The following is a 22,872-nucleotide window of genomic DNA, read 5'->3' on the forward strand; positions in this document are numbered from 1 at the left end:
TCTTGTGTCTTGACTGAATTCGGATTCGCGCAATTAACGTCAAGTTCCGTCGAACCAAATATAATTTTACATAGTATATTCTCTGTAAAAGTGTTAAATAACAAACTGTGAATATCAGATTTAATCCCCCTCTGAGATTTTCATTTATTTTACAAGAACATAAATAAAACACAAAGTAATCATTCCTCTACGGTATCAAATTCACCCCTTGATTTTACGCGTTTCTTGATTTAATGCGACACCTGATCTCATCGCATCCCTTAGCTGCGATATATAACCTCGAGCTTTCCCCTGATTATGGGCATCTATTGATTTCGCGTTTCCTTTGATTTTTCACCGTGACTCGAGAAGCTCCTCATCGAAAACATCTCCTTCCCGATACATCTTGGCTTCTTATTCCCAAGAAAATGATTCGACATCTCTTTGCTCGCCTTCGAACTAAATTTTATACGATAAATAAACCATATTTGTAATACAACACGTTATACTTGGGCTGCTGTAAAAAGAATCCTTAAAGTGAATCTCCTGTGTTGGTATTCGGTCCAAGATCAATAACATAGCAGCAGAATTCTAATATCGATACGAATTTCTATGTTTGCCCAACAAAATAAAACACCAGTTACCCGAAGAAATTACGTTGGCCGTGCTCTGCCTTAACCTCCGGCCCAACCCTTGCAGGATCAAACTACGATCTCTGAAAAAACGTAACAGACACCTGGTAACAGTTCCGTAGGGCCAAACGACGGGCAAGTCGCTCGTAAAAACCGCATGGTATCCATTGTTCCGAGTTTTTCTATGCCCCTGTTACAGATACGACCGGTGATCGTGGAACGGGGTCGATGGGGGTGGGTCGCGTGTAATACGCTTGAATCGCAAAAACGCTTTTCGCGAGAACGTCGACCTTTATGGGATTACAAGCCTGGCGCCTGTTCTCGTTGTATCTAAGAACCTTGTACATCATTCCATACATGGCTACCGTCGCGCTAACGATGACTTTTTGTCCGAAATGTCCGTTATGGATCGAAATTTGAACATTTTCAGATTTAAAGGCATTTTACCATCGACCATAGAATGGTCATAGAAGTTGCGGAACCACAACGCATTTTAGTTGTACTTTGAGTCGAACATCGATAAAATTGATAACCACTGATTACGGTTATCATTGTCGCGTGAAAGCGGGCATAACCGCTTCGCAAGCCGCAAAATAAGCGTTTTTATTCAGCTGCGAGTGGAAGCCGCAGTTGCTGCGTTTCGACCACAGGAAACTCCGGTGAACACGGGTCGGCAATTTAGCGTGCTAAGTGGTTAGGGGTTAGCACCACGTCGAAAACACGTTGCACGGTGTATGGGTTCGTGGAAAAGTGGTCCCCCGCGTGGTTCACCTTTCTACGATTATATTCCCTGAGTACGGGGAATATAGAACGAAGCTGGGGCGGTCAGTGGGTTAGGTTAAATCAAAGTGACTTTAACTTCTTTCGCTTGCGCTGAAGGAATTTCTCGAAAACAGCATTCTCGTGATTTAAGCGTAATTTAAAGTTACCGGCTGCTAACTTACGGGTTAAACTCGTCGACTGACTGCTTCGGTGTGCAAACTCCACTGATTCTGTCGTAGTTTAAATTTTAAACTTATTGGACGGTACATTGCACGGACTGAAGTTACCAATTTGCAAGTGTACGAGTGGTTTTAAGTTACTAGATGCTCAAACTTCGAAACTGCGATCAAAGGATAGTTTATTTTCAAACGAAAACGTTGATAATAACCCGGGCTTACAGCTTGCATATCCTTGGCCAATATTTAAATAATTTAAATCCTCTTTCGTAAATTTATTTTACAACCGGATCCATAAAAACGATTAATACGTAAGAAGAATCTCCTCGTCAGCGAAATCACGCGAGAAATAAATTTCGCTTTACCGAAACGTTGCCAGAATCTTGCGGTTTTCTGTCTCGAATTATAGTATCTCGTCCGTCATTTTCCATTCGTCGGGCGTACTTCCGGGCGAACGCAACTTCCCTTTCCTTGGTCCCGGGCTCAACGAAATAATTTCTGCTTTTCGCGGACCGGTTGCCCGCTACAGATGGACCGGGAGCCGCTGTTAATGTATCACATAAATAGCGATCTTCCGGCGTGCAGCGTGGCCGGGATACACGGGTTTCCGTGCGAGACACATTCTGAATACAGCGATTTCCTGCAATAACAATCGCGGAATTATGTATGCCGGCTGCGTAGGTCACGGCCTCTCGGCCTCATTCCGTTGCATCTGCTGCATCATGGATCAACGGCACAGAACAACGGCAGGTGCGCGGATCATCCTGATATACCTTTCCGCATGCCAGGGGATCGTGAATCGAAAACACGAAAGAGTTCCTCTCTTTAACCCTTCGCACTATTTTGACGAGTCTGACTCATGACGCGCTCGTACTTCGGCCGTGATCAATTTTACTCGAATTTTTAGTACGCTTCAATTTGAAGTTCAAGTCCAATTATAATTTGCATAGTTAACGATTGCGTAATAACGTATTGGCATAACATTAATATTGTAGCTGTAATTAGTCAATTCTGACTGACGCACCTGAAAAATAAGTCATAGTGCAAGGGTCGGTTGCATTTGTGGAATCTACGCTCTATATACATGCTGTTCATTTAATATCTAAATGTTAGACGATTTAGTGCAGTCTAGTATTCTAGTTGAGTCTCGTGCAGTCTTAATCGATAGAAATTTGATGTATTGCAATAATGGCGCGGTGATATTGGAAATAAATATTTTGTAGCTCAGTTAACGCGATCTTTAAAAGACCGTTACCGGAGAGAAAGGAAGGAAGAGAAACGAGCCGGCGGCGAATGGTGCGTTTCCGGTGTATCAAAGCCGGACGCCGCACAGACGGGAGCTCGTTAGAAATCATCGACAACGTCACCGCGGGTGACTATTTAACCGATCCTCTTGATAGGATGTTTCCTTGCAAAATTATTAACAATGTATCGTAGCAAGCGGAAACGCGGGTTGAGACACCGCGACATTTCATACGCCACCGCTCCCTCTGCGACTCTACGATCCACCTCCTATTAACTAATTAGCGTTTAATTAGTGGAGAGACTGCAACGCGACACAAGGGTAACTAAAAAGTAACGGCCTGTTTCGCGGTAATTATCCGGTTTTTGATTTCCCCTTCTTCTGTGCGCATCTAACGAGCTGTCTACCATGCGCTAGGGACTATTTCTCTTTCTCTCTTTTCCCTGGTAACCAGACATTTCGAAATTTCTGCGTTTCCCCCAGTCCCATGGTTCAAAGTGTAACATCTGTGAAAGGAGTTACCTAGTCTGATCACTCCTTAGAGCCAATTATCCCTAATTAGTAAAAGAACAAGTAGATTTTTGGTTGTTGGCAGGGGAAGGTACATGTAATCTCCGGAAATGTCAAGGGATACGTAACGAGTAACGTTGTCATTAAGCTAACAAGAAGATTATTAAATCTCGGCAGCGCCGCGGAGCCATTCAGTCTCGTTATAATTAAAAGATGGTCGAGCAGGACGTAATGGCAGTTTGTCGACTCTTCTTAATATTTTCCGCTCCGCTGATATCATTGAAGAACCTAGTTATCCCCCTTTACGGTGATATCACAGGTTTATTATCGTACCATGGTGTTCCAAAAGTTAGTTACATCCTATCAATACTATTTAACTTGCAACGACGAGAAGATACAATCTCACGAACATTGTTCTATATTTGACGGTTTCAGAGGAGTCTCCAGAAAGCAGAGGAAATCACAGCGTCGAATGCAGCGCCACGATGACGCGAGCAGCGCCAGAACGACGGAGAAGACGATCGAGCGTCGCGACGCAACACGCCCTCAGGCTGATCCTGCAGATCCTACTGATACAACATTTCTCGACGACCAAAGCCACCGATCAGATGGCCGAGTGCCCACCCCCAGAAACTATTCCAGGCTGTCCCTGTTACAATTTTGAGGACGGTCTTTTCCTGGAATGCCCTGGCGCCACCGAGGATACCCTCAGGACTACTCTGCAAGGAGTTCTGAATGCTGGTGGTGAGTGCACGAAACGTACACGTTGACGCGAGGATAATGCGAACTTTCTCGCAAAAACTTCAGCCCCGCTGCGCGATCCAATTTTCATTTGTTAACGAAACGACCCGACGATAGCCGACAGAGATTATTATTATAATCAGGATAACGGCGTTTGCATTTGCTCCAACTCGCTATACAACAGATAAATTAACGTCCAACGAGTAGTTTCATGCCGGCGTTTTGAGCAGAGGCTTTTATCTCTCGCGATAGTAATCGAGCGTTCAACTTTATGCTAAACTTGTTACGCTGTTGTCGGAACGTTTGAGCGAATGATTTTTTGGACGTGTTAAATAATCAGTCTTTGAACCAGCTTACGATAGCAACAGCACCTTTCAAGAGATTATTAACTTTACACCATCTATAAAATCCCAAATCTGTACGGAATTAATAGCCGGGTCGTTTACGACCGTTTCCAGGAGCGGGAACGACGGTGCAGTCGTTGAGCGTTTACGAGCTGGACAAGACCATAGAGGAATTGAAAGATGACTGTTTTCCGGTCGGTTCGCAGATCAGGCACCTTCAAATATCACATTCTTCCCTTCGGGAACTTAGCGAAGGGGCGTTCGCGAATCTGAAAGACAGTTTGGAATCGTTGGCCCTGGTTTCTAGTCGTTTGCCCCAGGTGCCGCAAAAGTCGCTGGCCGACCTGAGGAAGCTAGCCGCTCTGGACCTCGAAGCGAACCTCATACAAGAACTCTCCTCTTACTGTTTCTACGGACTGAAGTTGATGAAACTGACTCTGAAAGGCAATCAAATATCGAAGATCTCCGAGTACGCGTTCGCGGGCCTGGAGGACAGTCTGAGCGATCTGGACCTGGCCGAGAATAAGCTGAAACTGTTTCCCATGGCGCCACTGAGGAGACTAGAAAGCTTGGCTTCGCTCACCCTGGCCTGGAACGAGATCTCGGAACTCCCCAACGACGGCTATAGTCTGCTAAGCTCGTTGCTGATCCTCGACCTGAGCAGCAACAACTTCGAGAAGCTCGCAGAGGACTGCTTCAGACCCTGTCCCATCTTGCATAGTCTGTCCTTGTACTACAATTCCATCGAGACCATTCACAAGGACGCGTTCGTATCGCTGAAAGAGCTGGAGTCCATCGATCTCAGTCACAACAAGATCGTGTTTCTCGACTTGGCCACCTTCAAGGGGAACGAGAGGCTGCGCACCATCGAGTTAAGTCATAATCACATTCATTACATCGGCGGAGTGTTTGCCAGACTGCCAGAATTAAGGGAACTCTACCTGGCAGAGAACAATATCCTGGAGATCCCCGGGGACGCGTTCATAGGCAGCGTCAGTCTGGCGGTCATCTACCTCCAACAGAACGCCATCAGAAGAATCGACGGCCGGGGTCTGACCGGTCTCACGCAATTGGCTCAATTACATCTTAGCAACAACTACATCGAGAAGGTGCCGCCAGAATTTCTGGAACACTGCGTGATGCTCTCGTCCCTGTCCCTGGACGGTAACAAGATCAACGAGCTTCAGCCAGGCACGTTCGTCAAATTGCATCAGCTCCGCGAGCTGCGACTGCAGGACAACAACATCACCGAGGTGAAGCGCGGAGTTTTCGCGCCTCTTCCGTCGCTTCTGGAGCTTCACCTGCAGAACAATGCTATCACCGACATGGAAACGGGAGCGCTGAGGACCCTGAGCAGCCTACAGCACGTGAATCTCCAGGGAAACCAGCTGACCGTGCTGGGCGACGTGTTTCAGTTGTCCTCTTCGGAATCGTCGGCCGGAGGCAGCTCCCTGGTGTCCATTCAGTTGGACAGCAACGGACTAGCGGTGCTGCACAACGACTCCCTGCGTGGTCAAGCCTCGGTCAGAATCATGTGGCTGGGTCACAACAAGTTGACGCATCTCCAGGCGCCTCTCTTCAGGGACTTGCTCCTCGTGGAACGACTCTATCTGACCAACAACTCCATCTCCAGGATAGAGGACGGTGCTTTCCGCCCGATGCAAGCTCTGAAATTCCTCGAACTAAGCATGAACAAACTCAATCACATAACAGCGAGAACGTTCTCGGAGTTGCACGAGCTCGAGGAGTTGTACTTGCAGGACAACGGTCTCAAACGATTGGACCCGTTCTCCTTAACCGCTCTGAAGAAGCTGAAAGTTCTGGACCTAGCCAATAATCATCTGACCGTCCTGCACGACGCGATCTTTCAGGAAGGTCTGCCTATCAAAACACTGAACTTGAAGAACTGTTCCATCGTGAACGTGGAGAGCGGCGCTTTTCGAGGACTGAACAACCTCTCCGAACTGAACCTCGACGATAACCTTCTCGTTTCTGCTGCCCTGTCTAACCTGAGGATATTTGGCCTACGCACACTGTCCGCGTCCGGGAACAACTTCAGTCAAATCTCGGAGCACAGCCTGAACGGGTTGCCGTCCCTTCAGGAACTGCTGCTGAACGAGGCGGAGATCTCGCAACTGCCAGAAATCGTGTTCGTGTTGAATCGAAACTTGGCGCGTTTGCATTTGAACCGCAATTACCTTCGCAACCTTCCGCCTGGCATATTCGATCGGCTGTTGACCCTTCGAGAGATTCGACTGGATCAGAATCGGTTCCAGGGCATTCCGTATTCCGCGTTGGCCAGCGCCCTCAACCTGGAGATCCTCACGCTGTCGAACAACGAGATCGTGAACGTGGACGTGGCCAGCTTCGCCAGCTTGAAGTACCTGAGGGAACTGGACCTCAGCCATAACCGAATTGAAACTATGTCCGGCTTCGCCATGGCCAACCTGTCGCGCCTTATCTCCGTGGACCTCAGTCACAACCATTTGAACGCGCTTCCAGCCAACTTCTTTGCTCACTCGACGATGCTGCGTCGCGTGGACCTGTCCGAAAACAAATTCAGACAAATTCCAGCGGTGGCGTTGTCCGGTCAGAATCTTCCAGGGCTGGCGTGGTTGAATATGACCAGAAATCCGTTGAACAGGATCCACGATCTTCCGTCGGAAGCTAAATATCCTATTCTTCAGGAAGTACACATATCCGGCACGAACCTTAGCATAGTCACTTCGCAGGACTTCGAGGCCTTTCCCGCTCTGCTGCATCTGTACTTGGGCCAGAACTGCATTCTCAGAGTATCGCCTGGCGCGTTCAGAAGTTTACCCAACCTGCTGACGCTGCATCTCGGTATGAACAGCTTAGAAATTCTGCCGAAAGAGAGGCTTCAGGGCATGGAGCATCTTCGGATCCTGAATCTGACGCACAATCGACTGAAAGAGCTCGACGAGTTCCCGGAGGACCTGAAATCTCTTCAGGTATTGGACCTGTCGTACAATCAGATCACGATTGTGGGCAAGGTGACGTTCAAGAACTTGGTCAGCCTGGTGGAACTGCATCTTTATGGTAATTGGATCAACGCTATATCCAGCGAGGCGTTCAGACCGCTAAAGAAGCTACGGCTCCTGGATCTGAGCAGAAATTACTTGGAGAATCTACCATTGAACGCGTTCCGACCCCTGGAGACCCAGATACGGAGTTTGCGTGCCGAAGGTAAGTCGTAAACTTGGCTAAAAAGATTATTGGAATATTCTGGGAACGGTAAATGTCCCTGGGTAGAAGATGTCGACGTCTCATTTGTCGCGGTGAGTTTTACCCGACGCACAATCCGGTATAATCCTGTACGTATCGAAGCTATCGATCCAAATGGAGTTACTGGCCGTTGGAGATCCAATCATATCGCTGGTCACGTGCAATCGTCTCGAATCGATACTGGCCACCGGACAATCAAACACGCTCCGCAATTCTCTCTCATCCTCTCTTCGCGAGTCTGCAAACTAGTCCTTCACGGAAGTATAATGTCCATCGATTCTCCTAATCCCCCTCCTCTCGAAAGACCTCCGAATTTAATGGGTACACCATGAACGTGGCCCAATGTCCACGCGCTATGTCGGATCGATACTTTGATGGTTTCTGGTAACTCGGTCTCCTCTAAAACGCGTTGGACTGTACAATGTCCTTAAGTGTCCGTAAATTCGTTCGAATTGTACTCTCCGGTTTTCCCTCGAAAACGACCACGGTGTTTAAGATACACCGCTTCTTGTATCAACACGGCTTACAACACGCTTTAAACGGAACACCCTGTCGATGTCCGTAGAAAATCCGCTCCATTGCAGCTGCGAGTCGCAAGAACTCTGGGAGTGGTTGCGAGATCATCAGAAGCTGGTTAGCGGAGTAGGCGGCGGTCGCGGTCGCGGAAGAAACGGCTTCGGGGTTAGCGACGTCGAAGGTGGTCTGTTGAGATGCCAACAACCGCCGGAGCTACGAGGACAAGTTTTCCTCGATCTCGACCCCCACGCTTTCTGTTCTGTTCCGTTGATCCTGAAGCTGGCGATCCAGGATATTCAACCGTTCTCCGTGCTGGTATCCTGGCAGAGCAGGAATCATTCCGGCCTTCACGGTTACCAAGTGGGCTACCACGTTCTGGACAACGCCGACGAGGTGAATTTTATTCAAATTTCTCAAACATCGTCAGTCAGAAGGTGTAAGTTTTTGAATCGCGCTGTTGCAGGTTCGAGTAAAGCTGCTGGACCCCAAGGCACGTTCCGTGAAGCTGACGAAGTTAGCCTCGGATACCCGCTACCTGATCTGTGTGCTCGGGCTGGGCAGTTGGGGCACGTCAATCCCGGAGGATATAGGTTCTTGGCAATGGAACGCCTCTCACGACGACGTGATCGAGAGCTCTGCCCGTCCATCCATGGTGAATTCTCTCACCAGTCGATGTACAGAGGTCAGAACGCTGGATGCTCCCGATTCGATAGTCGGTGACGGAACTATGAGCGACAGAGGAGGCTTGGCGAACATCCTGACCAGAAGGTTAGGCCTCATAGTCGGCAGTTGCATGGGGTTCGTGGTGTTCGTCGTGTTGATCTCGGTGCTGGGATACATGAAGATGAAGAAACAAAGGTCCTCGGAGAAGAGGGATCAGCCGTTGTCCTCGAACCCCCAGGCGTACATGTCCTACAGGCATTTCTCGCTGCAGAGCGGCGACAGGGCGGACAACGCGTGTCCCAGCTTCATCAGCAACATCGGTACCACACCTTTGAACTCGTAGCACAAGCCGAAGGAGCTCGATCGTCGTGTCGTAGAGACGAAGAGCGATCACGATTGTCCAGGTATCTTTGGTTAGCCATAATCTTCGATGTGATCCGATATTCGGGACGACACCAGGTTTCGTTCTTCGAGGGTCGAATCAGTGTCTGGATCGGGTACTGCACTTTAAACTAGGACACTCAGGCTTTTAGACGGAGTCTGGCGCCATTCTGGACCGTTCAATTAAGAGAAGTGCCAAAACTGATACTCGTAGATTTGAATAAACATTCGACGGTCGTTCTCGCGAGACTTCGACGTCCTCGTTCGTCCGAACAAACGAAAGTTTCTCGCATCGATCCGTTGTGCGGAGCGTCGAACGTACCGAGGAATCACGAAACCGGTCGATCACTTATCAGGTGCCAAAAGAATCGAGGATAGCAAAGACGTACATTGAATCATTTCGGTTTGATCGAAAACAAGTGAAACTCGATGCCATTGCTCATAGCAGCGAACGATTCGCTGAAACCGATCCTTCTCGACCATTCGCGTAAACCGAACAACGACATAAACGACCCCAGTTTTTTGGAACATTCGTTATCTCTCCTACGAAGACTGATTTTTTAAACGACGTTTCCCCCTCATCGTTTCGAATGCTCGTATGTATAATCACGAACGCTCGGTCGAAACGCGTCTCCGTATTATTAGAATTTATTCGAAAATTACCCTTCGAGTACCCCCGATGTACTTATTGCGACGCTGTATAAATTCTAACGAGTCATACGGAGACCCTTTTGATCGACGGTATGTACGACTGGTGAGGATTTTTTTGTAAATAGTATACAGAACTGTCTGGCGACTTAACGATGTTCGTAATGAAAATGCTCATATATTACGATGACTAAACTCGTCCTTTTAGTGCTGCGCAAGCAATATTACAGTTACTCGTATCGATAGTCCCGACGATCAGCACGAAAACTTAATTAAAGAGCCGATCTTTTAGAAGACTCCAAATCGAGTTTCTTTCTTTCGTATAACCCAGTACTGTCCACGAGACGCGTCACGTGGAACGAATGGTTAATAAAAAGAGTCTGAGACTCTGTGCAAAGTCCCGTGAACAGTACCGGCGCAAGAAATCGAAGGATCCAAATCGTCCTTCCGTCGATCATGTGGTTGTAACAGGACTTCTCGAACAACGCTAACAAAGTAACTCCTGCCAAGTAAACGAGTGAAAGATAGAACAAAGAATCGGCTTCGAGTTGCCAAATGTGTTATACGGTGACATTGTGAAAGATGGATTTATTGTATATAGATAGAGAATATGTATACACATAGCGTTCTTTATTATAGCCTAGGCTTTCGGTTAATAAAAATAACACCAAAGCTACCGATGGATCGTTTCCTTCACTGAACCTGCTCCAGTTTCGAGACGTACAAAAAGGTAAGAGAATTTATGTTCCTTTATTTTTGTTAATAGTGTAAGACGTTCGAGATGCATAGAAATTATGGTTGGAAGACACGCGTGATGGCGGAGGAATGCGGACAGAGATTAAAGGGGTGCAGGAATCGAACGGTATTTCCAGGTGGATCGACGACGATCCATTAAGTCACATCTCATACGACTAATTAATTAATTATAATGGGGAAGCTGGTTCAAACTGTTTAGAGCGAGCTTGCGGTTCGCTTAGGTTCCGTAATTAACTCCAGGTCAGGCCGAGTATATCCCAGAGCGTCAATCAGTTCCGATCTGGCACGTCGAAACCAAAACAACCCGCTCCAGGGATGCATCGAATTGCTCGCTGCAATAATGCCCGCTTCAATTCGACTCCGCTACACGCAATGAATCTATGTCGAAATGCTTCGGCCTGCGCATAATTAGTTCCAAGACAAAGGACCGCCACAATTGATAACTTTCAATACCAAAAACGTGCTCGAAATTGAATAACCTAGCACCGAAATTATTCTCAACTGCGTCTTAATAAAAAAGAAATGTCCGTAACGAGAAAAAGAAACGAACGAATTCTATGAATACATTATTATCCCGTTAGCTCTAAAACTACGCCGGAGATCCCGTGGAACGCGTATTATCTCGTTATACGCGAAACCGAGGTTGAACGTGAAGGATCGCTAATATCGTTTCTCGTTAACGCGGATAATGCTCGGTGTTCCGTGAGTTAACTAACCGCCCTGAAACTTCATTTTTAATTGATAACAATTGAGACCACAACCTCGAGCAGTGAACGAACCAGCGAGAACTTCCTGATTGGATTTTTCGACAGGTACGTCTGAAACATTACGGAATCGCATTACCCTGCTTCGGTTTAACGAATAAACAAACTTTTTCATACCCCGTACACGGGATTAGCATTAAAGCGACGTTAAATCAAATTTGAGCGAATAATTGGTAAACGAGAATTTTCGTTACGATCAACATGTTCAACGGAGCAGCTCGATGTTGAAGCAGACGAAGAATGTATTGTGGCAAAAGGTGTATCGTCGTGACGTAAATTCATTAGATAGGGGCGGCATGAACTGACGGTTAACCTTAATAAACGATAGAACGATTTACTTGCTAACCTCGGCCATTCCTCAGCTCGAACGACGCGTTCTAAATAATGGCCAGGGCCATTCAACTCTCCAACGTTCCAGGCGTGGTTCGTGGGTCCATTGTGTTATCCTTTCGCCTCGTAGTTCCAAGTGTGCCTATTAATAAGGAGCGCGGCACGCCGTTAGACCGTAACTGCACTCCTAGCAAGATACCACAGGCCACGTCATTCTGAACATGGTCGACGAGAAAACGGCAACTCCATAGTTCTGGACGCAGTCTATACACCGCATGCTTGCTGGGAACGGTGTAACTTGCTCGTAAATTAAAGCGTTAACACTTTCGCGCCCGCCGGGGTTTCCCACCTCGTCCTGGAGAGCTCGTAAACTTGCTCAGGCGTAAAAGTGCACGAAATTTAGGCGACATAGGGGCGATAAAGGCTCGAAACTTGACGTCCGGGCTGCACAAAGAAATAGCAAATGAAGCGTGAATTCGCTTTAAACGTATAACCTTTTGCGAATCGGCCCCGAATCTTTCGGACCGAGCACGCTTCGATGCGCGCTCGTATCGTTCTTCGAAGATTTGACATTTTACGACCGCGCTATATCGCTCGCGCCCACTATACCCGATTTACAACCACCGAGACCGCTTTAGTGCCGGCATGCAATATCTGTTTCGCCTTTTTTCCCTTTCCCATTGTCTCGCTCCCCTTTGTTTCCTCGTTAAGAAGCTGTATGTTGTTCGAATGAAAATCTGCGATCTTAACATCTTGCATAACGGAATTAGCGGGGTCGAGGAAAGTTTCAACGAGCTCGTGGAAATATCCGAGCTGAATATAAGATACGAGGAGGAATTAAATTCAAAAGGTAATATTCCGGATGTACTTTGGTGGCGAGGATTCCAATACGTAAATCATACACCGAAATGCGTATTCGATTCCGTGTAAACCGAACGAGCGATGTTTATTTCCCAACAGATACCGAATAAATATTAATTATCCGCTATTGCTCCTGTAACGCCGTAGCCCGAGCGTTCGATTTTCGCGAAAATAACGTGAGCTGCATTAATTTTCGATTCTCCCGCGTACGCGATCACAACTATTAAATCAAAAATTGAAATTCCTTCTCGAGCAATAAACATCTTCGGGAAAGATCGGTGGCACCGTTTTTACAAAATCTACGACAGGCGATTTAGGATCGAGCGGTGATTCAAGGATCGCATTTGGCCAGGAACTGGTCGTGTAATGTTCAATGACTATCGTAATCCCCTTCTCTACAATACGTCAAACATCGATAACGTTAATCGCCGATGCTCTTCGATACGTAATCGCGCAACATCGGATAACTTCTGGCAAACGTTCCGATGGTCTGATTTTACGGTTCGTCCCTCGAAATAATGGCCGACGGCAACGAGATAAATCCACTCGCTCGTATTATAATGGATTAATATAATTCAATAAAATGGACCGGTGCTCGATTAATGCGGCCCGTTGACATTCCCATAGCGTCGCGATCACCACTATCCTGTCCAACCACCACCTACCCCGTCGAATTACGAGGAACAACGACGTAGTGGGCCACGACCACTCGTTACAATAACTCCATTATGCGCCACGCGGATATACACCGTTGTTCGAGCTCATTTGAACGCGGTGGAACGGCTTGTTTCAGGGAACAACCGGCAATGAAGATACACGCTCGCGACCGGATAATCGCGTTAACCTAACGATCGATCGTTGCGACCAATCCGCTGATTTTTACGTCGTTACTTCGTTACGAGGAAAATCGCGGCTTTGAAAAATGTTGCGAAGCGATCGAAAAACGTGACATTGTCTTCCTCGAATATAGAGTTATAGCAGCAGTTTATAGAGCAGGAATTTTTAGGTCAGGTGATTCCTATGTGGAGCACAAGGCGTATTTAATCCGTTTTCACAAGCGACAAACCGAAAAGCCTCCGCTAGGCGCAATAACAATATCGATGATTTTCATTGAAATGGAAATCGCGAACAACACGCCGGGCGTGATCGAGAAAATACGATGACGCTGGTCTCTAGTGCGTAATCGCGGCCAGTCGAACAGAAAATTCACCTAGGCCTCGGGATAAAATTCGCGTCTGAAAAGCAGACGAGTGGTTCCGACAGAAGGATTTTAAACAGAATTTATTCGGCGATCCGTCCGCGCTCAATCTCGTTTTAGAACTCTTTGCCTCGAATTTACCGGCGAAATTATCCTCGCATATTATGACACAGCCCATATACGAAATTGCGGGAAACAAGTTATTAAACACAGTAGGATTACACGAAAGTAGCAAAACTTTGGCTCGTATCGTAAATTCTGTTTAATGTCCTAACGACTGTTATCGAGTTATTTTATTGTCCAGTTTGCAACCTGGTTAGAGACACGCTTCGGTAGACGAGGATAATTCCCGTGGCATCGAGTTCGCTGCGCCTCTTTTATGACACACTGGCCTTGTTGAAAGAGACGGAAACTAGGCGAGCGTGTTTTGCCCTCTCCGTTTTGCTGCACTCGGTCACGCGCATGTTAACGCAGCTCGTGCTCTGCAACGTGCCCTGTTTCGCTTCCTGTGGATGCACCGCCGTAGTCTGTTATTATTTATGGAATTAAATTAACGAGTAAATGGCTCAAGGGTCGTTGCAGCGCGCAGAGAAACCTCGGGTAATTCTGCTCTATGTCTAGAAATTCAGGGATGGTTTCAAAAGTACGAATACTTGCTCGAAACTTTCTGTTTATTACCGTTTTTCCTCTCTTCGATAACGAGTGGAGATTCTTTGCGAATTAACAAAAGATGAAATATTCTTTTCGCGCAAGAAATACCTGAAAAAATTGTGTGGGTAGTTCGACGTCCACCGAAGGAACATTCATCGCGGCCCTTTTCTTAATGTATGCATAGCCAATATCTCGAACAACAGACTTTAACGAGACCAGACCTGCCCCTTTATGCACGACGACTCTCTCAGACATCGTTTCCGTGACCCTCTCATTGTTGTGCTTTCGAAACGGCCGAGGGGTTGGTTGATCGCGTTCCTCGCGAGACACTGAACATCCCCGGAACAGGGGACGAAGAGAGAGAACTCACGACAAAACCCTGAGGAAGTATTTGGGATTTGGGTCACGCGCCGGGTCTCCAGCGGGATGAAAGGGAGAGAGAGAGCGTGCCAACGTACAATGGTCCCGTGATCCATTGACGAGTACTCGGCTTTTATGGAGCTCGAGACAGTCGCGAGTGAGCTCCTGGTCATGTACGAACGATTAGTCGTGCCATTTAGGTTCATCAAGAGGATCCTGTTCCGTCGTTTCTCTTCGAACTATATAAACCCCGAAGATCTATTTTCACGCCTGTTATATGAGCCAACATCTATTTTGACGCTATTAACCCTTTCGCGTCGACCATTCGCTCTTCCTTTTCATTTCTGCGATAACTCTTGGAAAGTATATTTGTAACACCGATATTTCCGATAAATAAACCTTGAATTTTGGAAAGAAGGTTTGAAGCTTTTACGTATAAAGTCACATTTATAATATCGATGCTCTTCGAGTATATTAGATATCGAATATAAATTTGACCGGAAAGATTGAATCAATTTATGCAAATGATCGGAGTACGAAGTTCTGAGTAAACGTCTTATTCTAAGATTCGAAGCGTGCCCGATCGAGCAGACAATAGTTTCAGCCCCGAATCTTGAAAATATGATTATAGGACTGGATCCCGGTTCACAGAGTTTTCTAAACTATTCCCTGGGAAATGGGCATCGATTGGCATAAAAAGGGAATAGGACAACTTCGGGTTCGCGTGATAAACGCGCAATAGCCTTATCTGCTCTATCCTGCCAATCTCTCGAACATTTCGATTTCTTAAAGACAAGACTGTTTCGTCGATAGATCAACTAAGTTTTCAATCGCCAAGATAAAGTGTTAAGCTTTCTACGAGTCTGTGAGGTTTGATCGTACGATTTCAAAGGAACATTCCCCCGTTTTTATTCACGACCGTACATTAAGGCACGTTTACATTTTAAAGGGGACCCGAGCGCGGAAAACACGACGGTTTCATCTCGCGGCAGCTTCGCAACTTTACGATTGAATAAAGAATTCTCTGGGACACGAGGTTTTCGTTATTGAACGTAAACACATGGCATAATGAGCGACGGAGCCGCTCGCCTGGGACAACTTTACAAGTTCCTACAGTGCCTTCTGATATTACGAAATTCGTCGGCCGGAAGGATGCTCCTCGCGCGCACTCTGGATGTGCCGTAGCCCAATTCTCGAATTCCTCGCTAAACCGTGTTGTCTGATAAAATAGCGCCGTAGGGACGGTCCGTTGCATAGCGATGGAATTTATTTTGCAACTATGATCGTGTAGCGAAACACGCGGTATATTATTACGGGAAGACACAGGCTATTATGAAGCAGGAGCTTGGGAATAGGTAAATTTACGTAACTATTGCATCCGCGAACTATTTCGGAAAGAATGATACGGAAGCTGGGAATATGGGAATTTTCGTGAACCTTAAATTCTGCATCGAACGCTCGATAAAAGCAGTTTTTATATTCGATGGTGTTTCGGTGAAAAATTTTCCGGGCTGAATGTTAACAAAATATTGACGTTATCCTTAGGAAGGCGACCCAAGGGAAAACGTAAAACGCAGACGCGCATCGTATAGAGGGGACCGGTTAGAAGTGAGCAAAGACCTAGAGCGGATAAATTCAGAATCCGAGGAGAAAATAAACGGCAAATAAGAGGTGCACGGCAAACAGCCTGCCTTTTGAGGCTTCGCGGGCAAAGACAATTTAAACCACTTCTGGTCTGCGGCCATAGACTGTGCTTTTCATCGCGTTTCCGCCGGTAAATTAAAAGAAACACGCGCGTCAGAACAGAAGGAACAGTTGGAAAACACTTAAACCTCCTAATAAATATGTAACTTCAATCGCTTCGTCTTTGAGACTAAACTTTCTACAAATTCCAACATCCGCTCTTTCGCTCGCTATTGATCGTACAAATTAAAGAAACTTTTCCATGTTAAATCAAATTGTTTATATTAGTTAAACATCTTCAGTCTTTGATCAACCAGTCGATGAAATTCAACGACAACGTTGACACGAGAATAGTGCGAAATCGTGAGCGAAAGAATTCGGGGATCGCGTCGAGAGACACGGGGTTCACGCGTGTCGAAACACGAAGCGCCAGGGACCTTTGCCGTGCAGAAAATTCAATGAGCCTCAAACAAACATTTCCGGTTCCGTAACGATGCATTCGTCAGAGCAGACGGCACATGCATTCGTGGAGCATTCGGTGAAACGGAGGTGGCGGCTTTTGTGCCCTGTACAAAGAGAATCCCACTGGCTGTGAGATTACGTAAAACGACACGTGTCTGTCTCGTTTCTCGATCGTAACTGCTCGACGTTCAACACTTTCTCGCGAAATATTTGCCCGGGGTTTTCTTTCCCCTGTCATTTCTTCGCGAAGAGCACGATGAATATTTTTCTTCTACAGCTTCCCCTCCATCCGGACAATCAAAACGTGGAGAGGTGCACAAATATTTTATCAGGTGAATCGTGGATTAAATAGATTACGATTTCTTCCAGAGTGATATTTACACGATGAAATTTTTGTACAATAATCAACCATAATTTTCGACCATGATTACTTCGTTCGAACGAAAAAAAATGATAAATTTGAAACTTTCATTTGAAACCTGATTTTCAATTAACCCGAATGCACCTTAATACAGATTTTTCCAATGGAACGTCCGAGTTTTTGCCACGAAATAAACTCGTGAGTCGATCGAACCAGAAATAATTTGCGACCGAAAATTTCGATTTCGTAAATTGCTCCCGGGTAAATAACGCACACCGTTGCGCTACGTCGTAACGTGTTGTAATTTACATTTACGCGTTCATCAAAATTACATAGCACGGACACAAGTGAAGAACGAACGACGAAAATTTATACGCATCGTGACCCTGCGATAAAATGAATCGCGTCAGCTCGCAGCCAGCTTCGTTTACCCCTACTTTATTGCGTGCTTTGATTCCGTCGCGTATGGAAATCTCTAAATATTCGATTAATTTAAGAATCAGTTTCTTGAGAAATTGCGGGAGTCGTATAAAATCGTCAAAGCGTTAGCAATTATGACAAAGAATTAATCGAGCACGTATAACAGGTAAAATCGAATAATCCAATTGAACAGTTTCAACAGCTACAACTTTACAGTCGGCAAAAGTGAAGCGAGGAGGAAGTTCGGTTTGAACGAGGGGTCTCATAAACCCCTTGATCAAATAGGGGCAACTTTCAATCGGAAGTGCTCTCCAAGCGAACCACCAGGCTCCGTTAAGAGCGAAACACAATCCGCGTTACCAAGAAAGTCGTCGAAAGTTCGACTTTTTTAAGTTCCTCCGTTGAATCGAGGCAGAGATTAAACTCGTGACGGAACGGAGAATTGAAACACCCGGAACCGTAGCGAGGAAACTTTCTAATTGATATTCACCCAACCTTCTAAAACAGTGTACGCGGTAAAAGAAGAAGAGGAAGAACACGAGAGCTCTGTATCGTTTCGAAGATTCTTATTGGCCATTGAATCGAATGATCGCTCCTCGCTGGGAAATGGCTCTTTTAATTCGCGGAACTATTGACACGTTTCTACCACGAGAATTCTCGCCAAATTAGCCTTCGTTATTTCGAATTATTAGCACAACTTTTAAACTATTCTATGTGTTCCAAGAACAACGAGTTTGTCTTCTATACTTTGGTGAACATAAATGAGCCGTTTCGGCGACGAAACAGTTTTACCGTGGAATCCAAACAAATTAGGAACACGTTTTAATCCTTGAATCGAATTCCTCGTTGTTTAAATTGGTTTATGGTGGCTGGCCAACTGAGTTATCCATGGGCGTTAATTGGTTAAACTTTATCAGGCTGAAAAAGCTGGTCGATCGGTGTTACCGCAGCTACCAGCCTTGCCCTCGCCCACCCCAGCCATCCTATAACCGTTGATTCTTCGTTACCTAACCCAGAGAGCCTGTTGAAACTTATTATTTTTATTTTTCCAACGACGTTTCTCCGGTCGTTGCAAAAAAGCAGCAATTCTCCGACTGTAGCTGGCTCCTTCTCATCCAATAGCACTCGACCATTCGACTGTTTGTTTTATTTTTACACCGGCTGGCGTGGACACACACACATAGACGGCTAAAGTAAGAAACGAGAAAACGAAGCAACGGGTAAATAGCGACTGCTTTTCGTTACGGAACCCGCGAGCTAAAGGTCCCAGGACAGTCGACCAACCGAACTGAATACAAAACAGCTCCCCCTCGTCGGGAAGTATCGATACAGAGGGTTCGATGTATTCAGAAAAATTCATGAAACAATTTGCAAACTGTCGAAGAATCTACAAAACGTACGCAATTTTGATAATCACCTGAATTTGAGTAAAAATAATTATTTAGAGTGTAAAAATGATTCGTAATCGTTTGGCAGTTGTTATCGTGAGGTGACATTAGATACATAGCCGAAGGCAAAGCGTGCTTTTGTTAGGAATTTCGTGGTTTGAGGGCAAGTCTCGGTACAACGTGTGAACGGTCTCGTCAAGAAAGAAACTCTATTTCCACCTGCTGAAACGCGTACCGTGTGCACGTGTACGTGTATGCAGGTGTGTAGGTGGTGAAATCAAGATTTCTTTGTGAAGAGAGAACTCTTTTGGAGATGTCAGCCACGAACAGAAATGTAGGTCCCCGTTGTACAAGAAACACGTGGATGTATCAAAGAAATGTCGGCGCGTTGCTTATCTATTCTACTTGTCGCTATTCATGAGCAACGAGAAAGAACGCCGCTGAAGTACATCAGTGAAAATTCTAAAACAATTTAGGAAAAAAACGTTCGCCTTTTCGTTGGTTAAAAATAACGAGCCGGGAAAATGTTGAATACATATTTTCTCACGAGTTCGTTAATGGAACACGATAATTATCTAAAGAGAAGATTTAATACCGCGATCTTACTTTTCAGTAACTATATAGAATAGGTCGATTAGGAAATATCGATTCGTCTTCCCGGGCGGTACATTACAAAAGAGAAGTTAATAACGAAACTCGAAAAAAAGGAAATATAGAAAAATTTAACTTGGTAGCGGGGAAGGAAATGAATCATACCTCATCCATTTCTGAAATTGATTTCCTCGCTAGCTGTGTATTTGGTTCAACTCCTTTTTCTCCTATTTCCCCTTTATCGTCTGCAAACCCTATCAGCCGCAGCTGATGAGAACTGGCTTACTTCGCACCATTCGCTTCGTTTCGAGCGTTCAGCACCGATAGTACAGTCGATATCTGCTACGAATGGTAGGGTCTTAAGTAGTTTCTCCCTTGGTTTTGTATCTCTGGAAGATTACCAACGTACCCAGAATATCTACGACTAGAACGAAGGAAAGAAACGGGCCGCGATGAAATTCACGATTTTTCCTATCTAAATCCTTGGAGAAACCGTTCGAGTAGCATCCTGTGAAAGTGCATTTTGTAAAACATGCGTTATCGTTCCGAATGGAAAATAGGAGGATTCGCAGGAAGGGGAAAAGTCAGGGACTCCGAATTGAATCGTCGATTAATTGCGTTGAAACTGCTGTAGCTCGCGGATCGATCGCTGGGGACGGCGTTAACGCAACGCGACCACTGTCGATACATCGATAATGAGTACAATGGCATGCCTGGCCATGTCCGACCCGTGTGACTGACATAGACGAAAAACATTTTCACGCTCTCGGACCGGCTCGCTTTGATCCTCGATTGACGCCCGACATTTGTTTATTTCGTATTTTCCACGCGAGCGGTGTCAGCGAAATAAAGAACGGAGTAAGCTATTTGTGGAGAAATCCTGACACGGATGCTTCGTTAAGTGTTGACATGATTTTGAATTTTCTACAACTTTTTTTCGACCAAATTATTATCGCTCGCGCTTCGTGGAAAATTCTCTGTACCGTCGGAAAATAATTTCCAAATTCGTATTCAACGCACGAAAGTCTGTCAGAAACATCTAGCGAACGTTACATTTTCGAGGAAAAGTTGAAATTTCTCGCAAGCTGTAAAAAATGAAAGAGAAAACGACGCAATCGCAATTTACTTGCAATTCGATGGGGAAAAGTTCACGAACTAATCTCGATTATGATCCGAATCTTCATATTCTTCGTTACCTCGTTTCACTTATCCTGGATCTGTCCAAATAATCTTTGGAAAACTTTTTAAAAAATCCCTCTGCAGAACGCGTTTAAAAATTCAGGCTGAAGATTGAATTTTAATAAACAGGTAATGAAGTGGCTGCTGAACGATAAAATTATCATGAAATCGTTTAAACAACCGATACTCTTCATTCTTGCTTTAATAATCTCGTAATGTTTATAGTACAAAATATCTAATATCTATAGGAACCAAAATATCGAATTTTTAATCGAATACCGTAGCAATGTGTTCTATTTAAGATCCGATCTGAAGCTATCGAAGTTTAAATGATATTGAAAACCGACACTGTGAACGCGAGTTTTGTGTCCCTGATATTTTCCCAAATTAGTTTACCAGCGCTAAATTCCGACGCGTTCAATTTACTAATTGACATAGTGGCAACAGTAACGAAGTAGCAGCAATTTGTATCGCGTCCACGCTCTGCAGGAAAAAATATTTATAGATTTCTCCGCGTGTTCTACAAGCTTTCAGTCTTTCGTGACGGAAAATTTCATCGAAACATCGACGGTATCGACGACGAATCTAGTTTGAAGATATTGTGTCAGTCTGCAAGTGCTGCTGCAGTGTTTCTTCGATCCTTCGCGTCGCGGGTATCGGTATTACGATTGATGCGGGATTTTCCATAGGAAACGACAGTGGAAAAGCTCTCACGGTTTGGTACATCCCGGTGCCATTATTGAGCGAACACGATAACTTTCTGAATTTCCCTAACCTTACCGTCGGTTCTGTTACGCGGAATAGCAATGACAAATGGCCCACCGTTCTACGTGAATATTTATGAGCCACTTTATAGAACATTTCGACGTTTGTTACGGCTAGGTACCGTTTCAACTCAAATAATAAGGTTGGAGTGTGGCCACGTTAAGATTCTGCTTGTCTGCCCATATTTATGGCACCGCTATGAGTGTATTTCTTAAAAATTGGCCGGATATCCGAGTTTCTAACAAATCTGTAATCTGAACAGCGTTTATTCGCGCGATATAGAAGCATCGAATGAATTAAAAAAACTCGTATTCTCGGAACCAACATTTCAAAGAACTCGTAATTGGTTAATTAATGCTCTCTGATGTTTTATGACTAATATTGAATTTCGGTTTAAAATCTGCTTTTTCCGATGTAAAATGAATATGCAGGATTATCGAACCCTTTGTTTCGACGCATTTCCGATCATTAGCCGAGGCAGATGGCTCCGAAAAGTATTACCGTAGATCCCTTTGAAAACCGGGAATAGCTGCGAGCTCGCGAACAGTCAAAAACAGTAAATATGTAGTTTTTCGTTCGCGCTGTAACTCGATTTAATGGTGTGTAAAGTCCTTTTATCCCTGTGTTGTTCGCAATACCTTTCGGCTCGCAGTATTAACCGTTTAGCGGCGAAAAAATACGTGCTATCGATTCTTTATCGACTATCAAAATATTGCGTCGAACTCCTTATCTTCAATTCATGAATAATCAATGTACGAAGAAATATTTGACCAACTATTAAAAGAAAAATTAACAGCGAATCCCGGCAGATTAAACTCTTTCGGGAAGATCCTTTGAGAATTTCAGCTCGTTTGCACGCAGTGCTCGTGTGCCGTTCCGCTCGCGTTCAACGCATAAACGCAACAATTCCAACAGGCGTCGGTTGTGTTCTAAGCTTAAAAACTTTGGTGTATGGCGTCGGGTTGGCCGGGAGACTGCATTTGAGACGCTAATTGGCGAATCGGATTAACAAGCCTGGTCCCAGGGAACACGATGGAACAAAGCGAATCGCTCCTTTCCGTCGGGGTTACAGAGCACAGAGAGACGTATAGGAGGGGGTTCACCTCTGAAATCCATTCCCGTCGCGGTCCGCTAAATCATATCTGACGAGCGAAACGGTCGCCATGGTTTCGTTTGTGACTCTCGTCCATTATTTCGAATTGGTAACACTCTGCTCTAAACACGGTTACGCGAATCGCGCTCCGTATTTGCATTTGGCACTA

General features: G+C 45.4%; 1 protein-coding gene across 3 annotated transcripts in view; it reads left to right on the forward strand.

Moving 5' to 3' along the window:
* The window catches only part of LOC100881496 (uncharacterized), a 65,112-nt gene extending 54,595 nt beyond the window's left edge, over positions 1–10,517 (forward strand). For 2 of the 3 annotated variants that reach the window (XM_076540196.1, XM_076540195.1), the window contains exons 2-5: positions 3,738–4,046; positions 4,502–7,594; positions 8,199–8,542; positions 8,613–10,517. In XM_076540196.1, the coding sequence (XP_076396311.1) occupies positions 3,788–4,046; positions 4,502–7,594; positions 8,199–8,542; positions 8,613–9,155 (4,239 nt within the window). In that variant the 5' untranslated portion in view covers positions 3,738–3,787 and the 3' untranslated portion in view covers positions 9,156–10,517. Of the gene's footprint in view, positions 1–3,450; positions 3,651–3,737; positions 4,047–4,501; positions 7,595–8,198; positions 8,543–8,612 lie in introns of those variants that run through there. The other variant, XM_012285821.2, reaches the window with a different exon arrangement.
* The last annotated feature ends 12,355 nt before the right edge of the window (positions 10,518–22,872 follow it).

The sequence above is a fragment of the Megachile rotundata genome, chromosome 15 (assembly GCF_050947335.1).
Source record: "Megachile rotundata isolate GNS110a chromosome 15, iyMegRotu1, whole genome shotgun sequence".
In the NCBI taxonomy this organism is placed as follows: Eukaryota; Metazoa; Arthropoda; class Insecta; order Hymenoptera; family Megachilidae; genus Megachile; species Megachile rotundata.